Source organism: Gobius niger (genome assembly GCF_951799975.1).
Source record: "Gobius niger genome assembly, chromosome: 15".
In the NCBI taxonomy this organism is placed as follows: domain Eukaryota; kingdom Metazoa; phylum Chordata; class Actinopteri; order Gobiiformes; family Gobiidae; genus Gobius; species Gobius niger.
The window spans coordinates 31,315,018-31,332,517 of record NC_136866.1 but is presented as its reverse complement, the minus strand read 5'-3'; the positions used below and the strand labels follow the sequence as shown (position 1 = coordinate 31,332,517).

The 17,500-nt window shown below is 46.3% G+C and overlaps 1 protein-coding gene across 1 annotated transcript in view; it reads right to left on the bottom strand.

Moving 5' to 3' along the window:
- Positions 1–16,287, bottom strand: part of nt5e (5'-nucleotidase, ecto (CD73)) — a 32,252-nt gene extending 15,965 nt beyond the window's left edge. The window contains 3 exon segments of the mRNA XM_079572084.1: positions 1–107; positions 10,725–10,947; positions 15,936–16,287. The exon segment at positions 1–107 is cut by the window's left edge and continues 82 nt beyond it. Coding sequence (XP_079428210.1) covers positions 1–107; positions 10,725–10,947; positions 15,936–16,283 — 678 coding nt within the window. The 5' untranslated portion in view covers positions 16,284–16,287.
- Positions 16,288–17,500: the final 1,213 nt, after the last annotated feature.

The following is a 17,500-nucleotide window of genomic DNA, read 5'->3' as shown; positions in this document are numbered from 1 at the left end:
GAAGCCGGAGTGACCCAGAGCGATGATCTTATTCACCCCCAGAGTCTGCAGTTTGTCCACCTGCCTCTGGAGGGCGCTCAGCTCCTCCTCGAAGTGCAGCAGCGGCCCTGAAGCAAGAACACAGTACAAGTACACAGATTCAGTCTCTACTTTTACTGCAGGGATATTCGAGCTGTCGTATTTGTACTTGTACTGCAGTATTTGTACTTTTACGGCAGTATTTGTACTTTTACTGCAGTATTTGTACTTTTACTGCAGGGATATTCGGGCTGTCGTATTTGTACTTTTACTGCAGTATTTGTACTTTTACTGCAGTATTTGTACTTTTACTGCAGTATTTGTACTTTTACGGCAGTATTTGTACTTTTACTGCAGGGATATTCGGGCTGTCGTATTTGTACTTTTACTGCAGTATTTGTACTTTTACTGCAGTATTTGTACTTTTACTGCAGTATTTGTACTTTTACGGCAGTATTTGTACTTTTACTGCAGGGATATTCGGGCTGTCGTATTTGTACTTTTACTGCAGTATTTGTACTTTTACTGCAGTATTTGTACTTTTACTGCAGTATTTGTACTTGTACTGCAGTATTTGTACTTTTACTGCAGTGTTTGTACTTGTACTGCAGTATTTGTACTTAGTATTTGTACTTTTACTGCAGTATTTGTACTTTTACTGCAGTATTTGTACTTGAACTGCAGTATTTGTACTTTTACTGCAGTATTTGTACTTTTACTGCAGTATTTGTACTTAGTATTTGTACTTTTACTGCAGTATTTGTACTTTTACTGCAGTATTTGTACTTGAACTGCAGTATTTGTACTTTTACTGCAGTATTTGTACTTTTACTGCAGTATTTGTACTTAGTATTTGTACTTTTACTGCAGTATTTGTACTTTTACTGCAGTATTTGTACTTGAACTGCAGTATTTGTACTTGTACTGCAGTATTTGTACTTCGTATTTGTACTTTTACTGCAGTATTTGTACTTTTACTGCAGTATTTGTACTTTTACTGCAGTATTTGTACTTGAACTGCAGTATTTGTACTTTTACTGCAGTATTTGTACTTGTACTGATGGACTTTGTAACAGAACTCTCTCTGAGCCAATGTTTGACCTAAAACAGATGAGCTGCAGATGAATCATTGACAGAGAAGAAACATCAGGTTCTCACACTGGTCACCCCCCCCCCCCTCGTCACAACCCCCCACCCTCGTCACAACCCCCACCCTTACCCAGGTCAGCTTTACCCAAATCTAAGAGCTTAAAGCCGCACAAAGAAGCAACAAAAGAGCCATGAAACACAAACAAGAAAGCAACGGAAAAAAGCAACAAACTGAGACGAGGCCTTAGCTTTCAAATCAGGCCTGACACTGTTTCTCTCCAGCCGTGAAGCTTTAGATTTAGGTAAAGCTGGAGCAGATGCAGTCAGGGAAGGCGGGGGTTAAGAGGTTAAATAAGTGTTATCTGGAGGAGCAGGACCTCAGCCCTTTCCGGTCCCCGTCCGGTAAATACCTCCCAGTCCCTCGATCCCGCTTCAGCCCCTCCCTCACATACTCCCTCACATACTCCCTCCCTCCCCCCCTCTCTCCCTCCCCCCTCCCTCCCTCCCTCACATACTCCCTCCCCCCCTCCCTCCCTCACATACTCCCTCACATACTCCCTCCCTCCCTCACATACTCCCTCACATACTCCCTCACATACTCCCTCCCTCCCTCACATACTCCCTCACATACTCCCTCCCTCCCCCCCTCCCTCCCTCCCTCACTCCCTCCCTCCCTCCTTCACTCCCTCACATACTCTCTCCCTCCCTCCCTCACTCCCTCCCTCCTTCACTCCCTCACATACTCTCTCCCTCCCTCCCTCACTCCCTCCCTCCCTCCCTCCCTCCCTCCCTCCCCCTCAGTCTGTCCATCTCTGAATGTGGATGAGGTCATGGTGAATGTAAGAAACTCCTCCAGCGGGAAATGAAGCAGCTCCAGGTTCAACCCCCACATGAACCGAGTACCCGGGAAGTACACGAGACGTACATGAGAAGTACGTGAGAAGTACATGAGAAGTACATGAGAAGTACATGAGAAGTACATGAGAAGTACATGAGAAGTACATGAGAAGTACATGAGAAGTACATGAGAAGTACATGAGAAGTACATGAGAAGTAGGACTGTATACCTTGGAGAACCTGGCGATACGATACATACCTCGATACACAGGTCTCGATACGATTCGATACGATTCTAACTAGTTAATGCTGAACACATTTACTCAACAAACAGAACTGCATTTTTCTGCAATTTATTGAAGACAAAAGTGCATCATAACAAAGTGCATTTTGCTTAAATGTTTGCTCAGATAAATGGTCGACAGATCAATATTAATCTGGAAATTACAAGTCAACATTTAACTTTCCAAGGGTACAGTTCCAGTCTGATCTCAAACAATCACAAAGTCTTGGTGATTCAATTCTTTTTTGTGATACCATGTACTGACATAAAGTTTTTCACTCAGTAAATCCCTCAAAATGCTACATCTTGCTTTACCATTTGGCACAACAATAAATCCACCTCATAACGGAATGGATTTTAAAATCAAAAGGCTAAAACCAGGTGAATCCTCAAAAAGGCAGGTTGAACACAAACTAGTGCAACAATAAAAATATAACCCGAGGATTCTCTTGGTAATGCCAGCTTTATCCTATGACCTGAGATGTTTGTTCAGAAACAGAAGTTGGTCCACATGGTTTGAGCTGAGTGCACTTCTCTGAGCTGTTACAATATATATATAGTATTACAGTACAGGTCCTGCCGTGGAGAAAACACGCTCCGAGGAGACGCACAGGTGCACTTTGCTGTGGCATTAGTGGATATTCATTCTGGTGCTCTTTCCACCAACTGAGTGGACTTCCTTCAGCAAGAGGGAAGTGCTGCCTCTTGTACCTCGACATCTCTTCTTCTGCCTGGGCCTGAGTGGGTTTGAAGTGCTGCCTCCTTGTACCTCGACATCTCTTCTTCTGCCTGGGCCTGTGTGGGTTTGAAGTGCTGCCTCCTTGTACCTCCACATCTCTTCTTCTGCCTGGGCCTGTGAGGGTTTGAAGTGCTGCCTCCTTGTACCTCCACATCTCTTCTTCTGCCTGGGCCTGTGAGGGTTTGAAGTGCTGCCTCTTGTACCTCCACATCTCTTCTTCTGCCTGGGCCTGTGTGGGTTTGAAGTGCTGCCTCCTTGTACCTCCACATCTCTTCTTCTGCCTGGGCCTGTGAGGGTTTGAAGTGCTGCCTCTTGTACCTCCACATCTGTTCTTCTGCCTGGGCCTGTGTGGTTTTGAAGTGCTGCCTCCTTGTACCTCCACATCTGTTCTTCTGCCTGGGCCTGTGTGGGTTTGAAGTGCTGCCTCCTTGTACCTCCACATCTCCTCTTCTGCCTGGGCCTGTGAGGGTTTGAAGTGCTGCCTCCTTGTACCTCCACATCTCTTCTTCTGCCTGGGCCTGTGTGGTTTTGAAGTGCTGCCTCCTGTACCTCCACATCTCCTCTTCTGCCTGGGCCTGTGTGGGTTTGAAGTGCTGCCTCCTTGTACCTCGACATCTCTTCTTCTGCCTGGGCCTGTGTGGGTTTGAAGTGCTGCCTCCTTGTACCTCCACATCTCTTCTTCTGCCTGGGCCTGTGAGGGTTTGAAGTGCTGCCTCTTGTACCTCCACATCTCTTCTTCTGCCTGGGCCTGTGAGGGTTTGAAGTGCTGCCTCCTGTACCTCCACATCTCTTCTTCTGCCTGGGCCTGTGAGGGTTTGAAGTGCTGCCTCTTGTACCTCCACATCTCTTCTTCTGCCTGGGCCTGTGAGGGTTTGAAGTGCTGCCTCCTTGTACCTCCACATCTCTTCTTCTGCCTGGGCCTGTGAGGGTTTGAAGTGCTGCCTCTTGTACCTCCACATCTCTTCTTCTGCCTGGGCCTGTGTGGGTTTGAAGTGCTGCCTCCTTGTACCTCCACATCTCTTCTTCTGCCTGGGCCTGTGAGGGTTTGAAGTGCTGCCTCCTTGTACCTCGACATCTCCTCTTCTGCCTGGGCCTGTGAGGGTTTGAAGTGCTGCCTCCTGTACCTCGACATCTCTTCTTCTGCCTGGGCCTGTGTGGGTTTGAAGTGCTGCCTCCTTGTACCTCCACATCTCTTCTTCTGCCTGGGCCTGAGTGGGTTTGAAGTGCTGCCTCCTTGTACCTCGACATCTCTTCTTCTGCCTGGGCCTGTGTGGTTTTGAAGTGCTGCCTCCTGTACCTCCACATCTCCTCTTCTGCCTGGGCCTGTGTGGGTTTGAAGTGCTGCCTCCTTGTACCTCCACATCTCTTCTTCTGCCTGGGCCTGTGTGGGTTTGAAGTGCTGCCTCCTTGTACCTCCACATCTCTTCTTCTGCCTGGGCCTGTGAGGGTTTGAAGTGCTGCCTCCTTGTACCTCGACATCTCCTCTTCTGCCTGGGCCTGTGAGGGTTTGAAGTGCTGCCTCCTGTACCTCCACATCTCTTCTTCTGCCTGGGCCTGTGTGGGTTTGAAGTGCTGCCTCCTGTACCTCCACATCTCTTCTTCTGCCTGGGCCTGTGAGGGTTTGAAGTGCTGCCTCTTGTACCTCCACATCTCTTCTTCTGCCTGGGCCTGTGAGGGTTTGAAGTGCTGCCTCCTGTACCTCCACATCTGTTCTTCTGCCTGGGCCTGTGTGGTTTGAAGTGCTGCCTCTTGTACCTCCACATCTGTTCTTCTGCCTGGGCCTGTGAGGTTTTGAAGTGCTGCCTCCTTGTACCTCCACATCTCTTCTTCTGCCTGGGCCTGTGTGGGTTTGAAGTGCTGCCTCCTTGTACCTCGACATCTCTTCTTCTGCCTGGGCCTGTGAGGGTTTGAAGTGCTGCCTCCTTGTACCTCCACATCTCCTCTTCTGCCTGGGCCTGTGTGGGTTTGTGTCTCTCAGCAGGGCCTGCACTGGAAGTTGAACCAAGCAGATCAGCCAAACAGCACAAGTCCTTTTTCTTCTTGTGTGGTGGGCTGGCAGGAATGTCATCCTCGTCTTCCACATGATCGTCTCCTCTCATGGCTTCCCTTCAGCCTCTTCCTTTAATGCAAAATACAGATTTGTTACCAATAAACCCATAGTTAATTCTATAATGAACATATATTAATTAGCCTTTTATTTAATGCAATGAACTGACAAACCTTTATAAATATATTGTTTTACTAGTATAGTGCTTTACTTACTAAGTATATTTTTTAAACCATTTTTTTTTAAGCTCTAACATATTATGAATTTGAAATTGTGAACAAAATATCTTGTTTTATTACATTTGGTGTATAGGCCTATATGTTTAAAAAAAAAAAGTTTTTTAACCAAGTAATGCTAACACATTATGCTAATGTTAATGATACAGGGAAAGGGCTTACCTGAAATAGTTCTTGAATTCTTCTGGCTTCTGCAGTAATTCTCAAATATATTTCCTCTCGTTCATCATCAGGAAGGAAGGGCAAAGCTTTGAATCTTGGATCCAGCGCTGAACATACAGAGCCTCTGGAAAGTATTCATACACCTCGGACTTTTGCACATTGTGTCATGTTTACAGCCCTAAACATAAAGATTTTATTTAGATTTTTTTTACTGAACGTTCACACACAAGTAACAGACGACTGTGAAGTGAAAGCAAAATGATACATGATTCTGTTATTTTTCAAAAAATAGAAAAGTGAAAAGTGGGGTGTGCATAAGTATCATACAGCATTTTCTGAGTGCATTAAATTGCCTTTAAAACATTTCTAATGACTCCAGAATGTTCAAACCTTGGCCTAACGGTTAAATAGAGGCACCTGTGTGTAATCTACTCTCAGTATAATTACAGCTGTTCTTTCAGGCCCTCAGAGCTGTGGTCACTAAACAACATCATGAAGGTCCAGGAGCACCAGAGAGGTCAGGGATAAAGCTGTGGAGAAGTTTAAAGCAGCATTAAGTTATACAAAGATTTCCCAAGATTTAAACATCTCCCGGAGCAACTGTTCAATCCATCATTCAGAAATGGAAAGAGTAAAGCACCACTGCAGACTTACCAAGACACGGCTGTTCACCTAAACTAACAAACTGAACAAGGAGACACTGGTGAGAAATGCAACCAAGTGCCCCAAGATAACTCTGGAGGAGCTGTGAAGTCCTGCCGCTGAGCTGGGGGAATCTGTACATGGGACAACTATAAGTCGTATCTACACAAATCTGGCCTTCATGGACGAGTGGAAGAAGAAAGACATTATTGAAAGGAGGCCATAAGAAATCCCGTTTGAAGTTTGTAGAAGTCATATGGAGGACACAGCTCCATGTGGAAGAAGGAGCTTTGGTCAGATGAGACAAACGTTATGTATGGAGCAAACCTGACACTGCTCATGGTCCTGAGTGCACCATCCCCAGTGTCAGATATACGGGGGGGAGCATCATGCTGTGGGGCTGCTTTTCCTCAGCGGGGACTGGGGAGAGTGTAAGAATAGTTGTGAAGATGGATGGAGCCAAATACAGGGACATTTTGGAGGAAAACCTGCTGGAGTCACAAGAGAACTGAGGCTGGGGCGGAGATTCACCTTCAGCAGGACAATGACCCTAAACACAAAGATAAATCTACAATGGAATGGTTCAATAAAAACATATTAATGTGCTAGAATGGCCCAGTCAAAGTCCTGACCTAAATCCTATTGAAAATCTGTGGAAAGATCTGAAAACTGCTGTTCACAAACGCTCTCCTTCTAATGTGACAGAGCTGGAGTTGTTTTGTAAAGAGGAATGGGCTAAAATGTCAGTCTCTACATGAGCAAATCTTGTAGAGTCAAACCCCAAAAGACTTTCTGCTGTTATTGCATCAAAAGGGGGTTCCACAAAGTATTCATTCATGCTGTATGATACTTATGCAAGCCCCACTTTTCACTTTTCTATTTTTTGAAAAATCACAGAATCATGTATCATTTTGCTTTCACTTCACAGTCGTCTGTTACTTGTGTGTGAACGTTCAGTAAAAAAATAAAAATAAAATCTTTATGTTTAGGGTTGTAAACATGACAAAATGTGCAAAAGTTCAAGGTGTATGAATACTTTCCAGAGGCTCTGTACATGGTCTCTTTCTGCTGATCCATGTACCTCTTGCTCAAATTTTGGCAAAGAGCTGCTTTGATTTCTCTCACTATTTCAAGAGCGGCCACAACAGACAGTGTTGGAGAGATTTCTTTTGACATTACAAGAGTCTTCATGGGCTTCATTGCATCCACTCTCTCCTCCGCAGATGTAATGTCCGACTCGCATAGGGTGCAAACTTCTTTCTCGGTTTTTCTCAGCTCGTTGGACAGAAGAGCAGCGGAGACAGCAGGTCCAGCATATCATGTGCACTATTCCAGCGCGTCACAACGTCATTGATCAGTTTGTGCTCAGGTAGCTCGTACGTGGCTGTGGTGCTGCGCTTGAAGAAGGTGGATGTGCGTCTAACACGGCCCAAAAGACCAGCGACAGCAGGAGCGACAGCAGGAAGCTTCAGCGCACGCTGCGAGGCCAAGTCTAACGTGTGAGCGAAGCATCTGAAATGTAACATACCAGCAAGCTCCGCTGCAACGCTCATATTTGCGGCGTTGTCAGAGACAATAGCCGGGTCTTTGGATACGAGGTCCCACTCCTCCAGCGCCGCTTTCAGTAACTCCGCAATGTTTGAGCCCGTTTGGCTCTCGTGCATGGCTCGTGTTTGTAAAACGTGCGGCATCAGCTCCCACTCCTCGTTAACGTAACGGCAAGTTATTGTAACAAACGCTCCCGTGGCTCGCGATGTAAAAGCTACGAATCGAGGACCCGTCACACGAGGATCAATCTACAATCTACAATCTACAATCTACAATCTACAATCTACAATCTACAATCGAGGACCCGTCACACGTCAGTGCCACTCGTGAGGCAGAACTCACGGCCGACTTAACACTGTCTTTGACTTTGTCATACATCCTCGGTACTGCTTTGTCGGTCATGTAGCTGCGGGCAGGGATCACATAACGAGGATCTAACGTGTTTATCATAAAGCGAAAGCCTGTGTTCTCGACAACACTGTAGGGACATAAACCTTTGCAAATATAAAGCACCTCAGAATCCGTAATCTTCTGTGCACGGACTGAGTTAGATGAAGCTTGGATGTTGCGTTGTCCAGAGTCGTTTGCGTGGGGTCCCGTGTTGGCGTGGCGTGTTTGCAGGTGGGCAGCAGGTTAGCGGTATTACCGGTGTAGCAGCCTGGCAGGGTTTGCAGATGGTATTTGTTTTATCGATCCCGTGGTTTCCTTCCTTTGCTTTAAAACCAAAGTGTGTCCAAACGTCTGCTTTTAAAGACAACGGCGCTTCTAAAATCTTCGACATTTTCCACAAGTATTTTTTCTTCTTCTTCTCTTAGCGTCTTTAGACGCGCGGGCGCCGCTGCGCCCCCTAATGGCTGGGCGGATTATCGATACTAAGGGCTAGAATATCGATACTGTATCTTTTTTAATTAGATCGGTATATATCTAAGAATCGATATTTTGAATACACCCCTAATGAGAAGTACATGAGAAGTACCTGAGAAGTACATGAGAAGTACATGAGTCTGAGAGAAGTACATGAGTCTGAGAGAAGTACATGAGTCTGAGAGAAGTACCTGGGTCTGAGAGAAGTACATGAGTCTGAGAGAAGTACATGAGTCTGAGAGAAGTACATGAGTCTGAGAGAAGTACATGAGTCTGAGAGAAGTACATGAGTCTGAGAGAAGTACATGAGTCTGAGAGAAGTACATGAGTCTGAGAGAAGTACCTGGGTCTGAGAGAAGTACATGGGTCTGAGAGAAGTACATGGGTCTGAGAGAAGTACATGAGTCTGAGAGAAGTACATGAGTCTGAGAGAAGTACATGAGTCTGAGAGAAGTACCTGGGTCTGAGAGAAGTACCTGAGTCTGAGAGAAGTACCTGGGTCTGAGAGAAGTACCTGAGTCTGAGAGAAGTACCTGGGTCTGAGAGAAGTACATGAGTCTGAGAGAAGTACATGAGTCTGAGAGAAGTACCTGGGTCTGAGAGAAGTACATGAGTCTGAGAGAAGTACATGAGTCTGAGAGAAGTACCTGGGTCTGAGAGAAGTACATGAGTCTGAGAGAAGTACATGGGTCTGAGAGAAGTACATGAGTCTGAGAGAAGTACATGAGTCTGAGAGAAGTACCTGGGTCTGAGAGAAGTACCTGGGTCTGAGAGAAGTACATGGGTCTGAGAGAAGTACATGGGTCTGAGAGAAGTACATGGGTCTGAGAGAAGTACATGAGTCTGAGAGAAGTACATGAGTCTGAGAGAAGTACATGAGTCTGAGAGAAGTACATGAGTCTGAGAGAAGTACATGAGTCTGAGAGAAGTACCTGGGTCTGAGAGAAGTACATGAGACTGAGAGAAGTACATGAGTCTGAGAGAAGTACATGAGTCTGAGAGAAGTACATGAGTCTGAGAGTACATGAGTCTGAGAGAAGTACATGAGTCTGAGAGAAGTACCTGAGTCTGAGAGAAGTACATGAGTCTGAGAGTACATGAGTCTGAGAGAAGTACATGAGTCTGAGAGAAGTACCTGAGTCTGAGAGAAGTACATGAGTCTGAGAGAAGTACATGAGTCTGAGAGAAGTACATGATTCTGAGAAAAGTACTTGAGTCTGAGAGAAGTACATGGGTCTGAGAGAAGTACATGGGTCTGAGAGAAGTACATGGGTCTGAGAGAAGTACATGGGTCTGAGAGAAGTACCTGAGTCTGAGAGAAGTACATGAGTCTGAGATAAGTACCTGGGTCTGAGAGAAGTACATGGGTCTGAGAGAAGTACATGGGTCTGAGAGAAGTACATGGGTCTGAGAGAAGTACCTGGGTCTGAGAGAAGTACATGAGTCTGAGAGAAGTACATGGGTCTGAGAGAAGTACATGAGTCTGAGAGAAGTACCTGGGTCTGAGAGAAGTACATGAGTCTGAGAGAAGTACATGGGTCTGAGAGAAGTACATGAGTCTGAGAGAAGTACATGAGTCTGAGAGAAGTACATGGGTCTGAGAGAAGTACATGAGTCTGAGAGAAGTACCTGGGTCTGAGAGAAGTACATGAGTCTGAGAGAAGTACATGGGTCTGAGAGAAGTACCTGGGTCTGAGAGAAGTACCTGGGTCTGAGAGAAGTACATGAGAAGTACATGAGTCTGAGAGAAGTACCTGGGTCTGAGAGAAGTACATGAGTCTGAGAGAAGTACATGAGTCTGAGAGAAGTACATGAGTCTGAGAGAAGTACATGAGTCTGAGAGAAGTACATGAGAAGTACATGGGTCTGAGAGAAGTACATGAGTGTGACAGAAGTACATGAGTCTGAGAGAAGTACATGAGTCTGAGAGAAGTACCTGAGTCTGAGAGAAGTACATGGGTCTGAGAGAAGTACATGAGTGTGACAGAAGTACATGAGTCTGAGAGAAGTACATGGGTCTGAGAGAAGTACATGGGTCTGAGAGAAGTACATGAGTCTGAGAGAAGTACCTGAGTCTGAGAGAAGTACATGAGTCTGAGAGAAGTACATGAGTCTGAGAGAAGTACCTGGGTCTGAGAGAAGTACATGAGTCTGAGAGAAGTACCTGAGTCTGAGAGAAGTACATGAGTCTGAGAGAAGTACATGAGTCTGAGAGAAGTACATGAGTCTGAGAGAAGTACATGGGTCTGAGAGAAGTACCTGGGTCTGAAAGTGCCGGCGTCTCCCTGGAGGTGTATCCGACCACGCCCACCTGCTCCTCCCCCACGCGCAGCACCACGTACGGCCTGAAGGCGGCGCCGAAGGTGGAGTCCAGCGGCGGCTCCACTCGGATGTTAGAGCTGAGGACGGGACATCGGACCTGCTCCAGGAACGGCTCCATCAGCCCCGAGACCCCGTTATCGAACTCATGGTTCCCCAAGGCCTGGAACCAAAGAACAACACGTTATGGAACTCATGGTTCTCCAAGGCCTGGAACCACAGAACAACACGTTATGGAACTCATGGTTCCCCAAGGCCTGGAACCACAGAACAACACGTTATGGAACTCGTGGTTCTCCAAGGCCTGGAACCAAAGAACAACACGTTATGGAACTCAAGGTTCCCCAAGGCCTGGAACCACAGAACAACACGTTATCGAACTCATGGTTCTCCAAGGCCTGGAACCAAAGAACAACACGTTATGGAACTCAAGGTTCCCCAAGGCCTGGAACCAAAGAACAACACGTTATGGAACTCATGGTTCTCCAAGGCCTGGAACCACAGAACAACACGTTATCGAACTCATGGTTCTCCAAGGCCTGGAACCACAGAACAACACGTTATCGAACTCATGGTTCTCCAAGGCCTGGAACCACAGAACAACACGTTATCGAACTCATGGTTCCCCAAGGCCTGGAACCACAGAACAACACGTTATGGAACTCATGGTTCTCCAAGGCCTGGAACCACAGAACAACACGTTATCGAACTCATGGTTCCCCAAGGCCTGGAACCAAAGAACAACACGTTATGGAACTCATGGTTCCCCAAGGCCTGGAACCACAGAACAACACGTTATGGAACTCAAGGTTCCCCAAGGCCTGGAACCACAGAACAACACGTTATGGAACTCATGGTTCTCCAAGGCCTGGAACCAAAGAACAACACGTTATGGAACTCAAGGTTCCCCAAGGCCTGGAACCAAAGAACAACACGTTATGGAACTCATGGTTCTCCAAGGCCTGGAACCACAGAACAACACGTTATCGAACTCATGGTTCTCCAAGGCCTGGAACCAAAGAACAACACGTTATGGAACTCATGGTTCTCCAAGGCCTGGAACCACAGAACAACACGTTATCGTACTCATGGTTCTCCAAGGCCTGGAACCACAGAACAACACGTTATCGTACTCATGGTTCTCCAAGGCCTGGAACCACAGAACAACACGTTATGGAACTCATGGTTCTCCAAGGCCTGGAACCACAGAACAACACGTTATCGTACTCATGGTTCTCCAAGGCCTGGAACCACAGAACAACACGTTATGGAACTCATGGTTCTCCAAGGCCTGGAACCACAGAACAACACGTTATGGAACTCATGGTTCTCCAAGGCCTGGAACCACAGAACAACACGTTATGGAACTCAAGGTTCTCCAAGGCCTGGAACCACAGAACTAGACTTAGATATAAATAGTTCCGCCTCTACAAAAGCCGGACAGAACTTCAGACACACAGACAATAAAACTCTCCTGATTCTGACTCAGACACAGAGTTTATACAGTTTCTACATTTGTGGGACTTTTTCCAAATCGATGTTGAAACAAACTTCAGAAATGTGTGAAAATGAGCTGCAAACGTCATGAACAGACGACAAAAGGACAGAAAATAACACCTTTTACAATTTTTTGTTGATTTTTCATTTTATTTCATTCCATTTTTAACTGATCAAACATCATTAATGGTTATTTACATGTGACACAGGCAGACTCCAGGTTAAAGACTGACTGATGAGGCGTTCAGGGACTGCAGGTTCAGGGACTGCAGGTTCAGGGACTGCAGGTTCAGGGACTGCAGATTCTGACGCTGCAGTTTCTGAGATTTACGAGGTTTAATCAGTGAAATGGGTTCGTCTGCGTCAGGAAAACCGTAAACACTGAAACTGTAAACACGGCAACCGTGACCTCACAGACCGTGACCTCACAGACCGTGACCTCACAGACCGTGACCTCACAGACCGTGACCTCACAGACCGTGACCTCACAGACCGTGGCCTCACAGACCGTGGCCTCACAGACCGTGACCTCACAGACCGTGACCTCACAGACCGTGACCTCACAGACCGTGACCTCACAGACCGTGACCTCACAGACCGTGACCTCACAGACCGTGACCTCACAGACCGTGGCCTCACAGACCGTGACCTCACAGACCGTGACCTCACAGACCGTGACCTCACAGACCGTGACCTCACAGACCGTGGCCTCACAGACCGTGACCTCACAGACCGTGACCTCACAGACCGTGACCTCACAGACCGTGACCTCACAGACCGTGACCTCACAGACCGTGACCTCACAGACCGTGGCCTCACAGACCGTGGCCTCACAGACCGTGACCTCACAGACCGTGACCTCACTCGGTCACTGCTTCTGGGACCTTGTATATGTGATGAATAAAGTTGATCTAAAAGCTTCTCGACTGCAGGTCACAGCCTCTCGGCGAGAGCCACGCCTCATTTGAAAGCTAAGTCCTACAAAACGGATCTAAACGGGTTGAGCCGTGTCGTCACTTTTCATCTCATTTTTTGCCACTTTTTTGTTCTTGTTACTTTGATCCCGTTTTCGTCGCTGCTTTGTGGCTTTTTCAGCACTTGTTTTTATCGCTTGTTGATTGTGTTGTTGCTACTTTTCTCAAGAAACGTTTAGATTTGCCGTGAAAACGCGCTGAGTTGAAGTGTGGGTGAACCAGAGGAACCACAGTTTGTTTCTCTCTGACGTCCGCCTGATGGAGCTTCAGAATGTGATGATTTTCTGAGCTTGGAAAGGACAGAGTTAATAAATGAAGGAACTCCAGACTGTGTGGAGCAGCTTTGTGAGTCACGTTCCTGAGCTGAGGGACCGTTTAGACGTGAGCTTTGACATGTTGATATAAAAGTGACACGTTTGGGAAAAGGACTGAAGGACGTTGTTTCTATTTGGCCCAAACACTTGAAGCTTCACCGGCTGTGACTCATCAGTGCAGGGTCTGGGGCGGGTCTGTTATGGTTCTGAAGCTCCATCAGGCGGACGTTGGAGAAAAAAGAAGACTGGATGATCGAGGGCATCAATGAAATTAAATAAAAACATCCGAGAGATGAAGGACATGTAAACGTGCAACGCTATAAAATCTGAAAAAGAAAAAAAAAAGAGGCAAGGTCTGAATTGATCCAGGAGTCCCATGGTTGGGAACCCAACACTCTGTCTATGACGCTGCACTGGTATAGGATATGTGAGAGCCGAACTGACAAATATCTCATGAAATACCCCACGCTCATGAGTTTTAGGCTCGGACGATGTGCAGCAGCCCATGTAAAAGGAGAAAGCATTAGAAAAAAGTCAAAGCTGTGTTTGGACAAGCAACTGCCTTCACCTGAGACGACCTCGCGATCACTGAGAGCTGAAAGTCCAGACTCTCTACCAATGAAGCTACACAGGCTGTGAATGACAGAGCCGATTTTACATTAATCTAATGAAAGATTGTGCATTTGCAGAAAACTGAACTACAGTTTGGAAAATAATATATTGAATCATTTTGTAATTAGGGTAAATTCCCCTGGCCCGGCCAAAGAGTCGTTGAGAGGGTGCTCCAGCCCCAAAGCACCCGATATGTGAAGCAATAGTTTGGTGAGACCCAGATAGCACGAGGAACACACAGAGAGACGGACAGGAAACAGCCTAACTGAACTTCCTGTGATTGTACAGTCCAGAAAAAGCTGAATTTGGAGGCAAAAATATCCAAATTAAAACTTCTTTCGCTGACAGAGGGTTAGTATAAGTCCGTACAAGTCTAAAACTGTGGCTTTTGTGAATAAAGGGGGAAATTGGGAAAAGTGACGAATTTCAGGAGAAACTCTGACTGAGTCCAACATGCAGCCAGGCAAAGAACTCTGGCTATTTTCACGGAGGATGGGCGGGCCACTAACAAGCCACTTACAGGCCACTAACAAGCCACTAACAAGCCACTAACAAGCCACTTACAAGCCACTAACAAGCCACTTACAAGCCACTTACAAGCCACTTACAAGCCACTTACAAGCCACTTACAAGCCTCTAACAAGCCACTTACAAGCCACTAACAAGCCACTAACAAGCCACTTACAATCCACTTACAATCCACTTACAAGCCACTTACAATCCACTTACAAGCCACTTACAATCCACTTACAAGCCACTTACAATCCACTTACAAGCCACTTACAATCCACTTACAAGCCACTTACAAGCCACTTACAAGCCACTTACAATCCACTTACAATCCACTTACAATCCACTTACAAGCCACTTACAATCCACTTACAAGCCACTTACAATCCACTTACAAGCCACTTACAAGCCACTTACAAGCCACTTACAATCCACTTACAATCCACTTACAATCCACTTACAATCCACTTACAAGCCACTAACAAGCCACTTTAAAGGCATTTTTAGCGATAGCGGCTACGTCTGCACACCATTAGGTCCAGGTTGGGAATGTGCACACGCGCCGGATGTTAGTGATGAAGATGATGTTAGTGATGAAGATGATGTTAGTGATGAAGATGATGTTAGTGATGAAGATGATGTTAGTGATGAAGATGATGTTAGTGAGGATGATGATGTTAGTGAGGATGATGATGTTAATGATGAGGATGATGAAGATGATGTTAGTGATGAAGATGATGTTAGTGAGGATGATGATGTTAGTGAGGATGATGATGTTAATGATGAGGATGATGAAGATGATGTTAGTGATGAAGATGATGTTAGTGAGGATGATGATGTTAGTGAGGATGATGATGTTAATGATGAGGATGATGAAGATGATGTTAGTGATGAAGATGATGTTAGTGATGAAGATGTTTGTGAGGATGATGATGTTAATGATGAGGATGATGAAGATGATGTTAGTGATGAAGATGATGTTAATGATGAAGATGATGAAGATGATGAAGATGATGAAGATGATGTTAGTGATGAAGATGATGTTAGTGATGAAGATGATGTTAGTGATGAAGATGATGATGATGTTAGTGATGAAGATGATGTTAGTGATGAAGATGATGTTAGTGAGGATGATGATGTTAGTGATGAGGATGATGTTAGTGATGAAGATGATGTTTGTGATGAAGATGTTTGTGAGGATGATGATGTTAATGATGAGGATGATGAAGATGATGAAGACTGACCATGGCGTCGTATCCCAGCGCGTTCATGAAATGCGCCGCCTCGGCTCCTTTGTAGTAACTGAACCAGACGGATCCTTGGAACTGGTCTCCGGCGTCGAGCAGCAGCACGTGAGGCTCCGCCCCCCGCAGCCTCTTCACCGCCGTGGCTCGGCGGGCCACGCCCCCGAAGCAGCGCTTGCCCTTAGAGCGGCTGCAGGTGCCGGAGACCACGCTGGTCTCCTCCACACGAGCGTGCACGTCGTTCGTGTGCAGCAGCGAGAGCTCGAAGCCCGAGGAGGGGGCGGCGAAGAGCGCCAAGAGCGGAGGGAAGAGGAGCGCGAAGAGCGACGGGAGGACACGGGCTTCCATCAGGACGAGAGGCGGGAGGAGGAGCTCCAAACGGGTCCAAGAACCGTGTCCACACTGCGTCGAGAAGGTCCTCAATTACTACAGGAAATGTCCCCAAACGTGTTCAAGAAAGGTGTCCAAGAAACTATCCAGAAACTGTCCAGAAACGTGTCCAAGAAACTATCCAGAAACTGTCCAGAAACGTGTCCAGAAACTGTCCAGAAACTGTCCAGAAACGTGTCCAGAAACGTGTCCAGAAACTGTCCAGAAACTGTCCAGAAACTGTCCAGAAACTGTCCAGAAACGTGTCCAGAAACGTGTCCAGAAACGTGTCCAAGAAACTATCCAGAAACTGTCCAGAAACGTGTCCAAGAAACTATCCAGAAACTGTCCAGAAACGTGTCCAGAAACGTGTCCAGAAACTGTCCAGAAACTGTCCAGAAACGTGTCCAGAAACGTGTCCAGAAACTGTCCAGAAACTGTCCAGAAACTGTCCAGAAACTGTCCAGAAACGTGTCCAGAAACGTGTCCAGAAACTGTCCAGAAACGTGTCCAGAAACTGTCCAGAAACTGTCCAGAAACTGTCCAGAAACTATCCAGAAAACTCTCCAGAAACTGTCCAGAAACTGTCCAGAAACTGTCCAGAAACGTGTCCAGAAACTGTCCAGAAACTGTCCAGAAACTGTCCAGAAACTATCCAGAAACTGTTCAGAAACGTGTCCAGAAACGTGTCCAGAAACTATCCAGAAACTGTTCAGAAACGTGTCCAGAAACGTGTCCAGAAACTATCCAGAAACTGTCCAGAAACTGTCCAGAAACTGTTCAGAAACTATCCAGAAACTGTCCAGAAACTGTCCAGAAACTGTTCAGAAACTGTCCAGAAACTATCCAGAAACGTGTCCCAGAAACTGTCCAGAAACTGTCCAGAAACTGTCCAGAAACTGTCCAGAAACTGTCCAGAAACGTGTCCAGAAACTGTCCAGAAACTGTCCAGAAACGTGTCCAGAAACTGTCCAGAAACTGTCCAGAAACTGTCCAGAAACTGTCCAGAAACGTGTCCAGAAACTGTCCAGAAACTGTCCAGAAACGTGTCCAGAAACTGTCCAGAAACTGTCCAGAAACGTGTCCAGAAACTGTCCAGAAACTGTCCAGAAACTGTCCAGAAACTGTCCACAAACGTGTCCAAGAAACTGTCCAGAAACTGTCCAGAAACGTGTCCAGAAACTGTCCAGAAACTG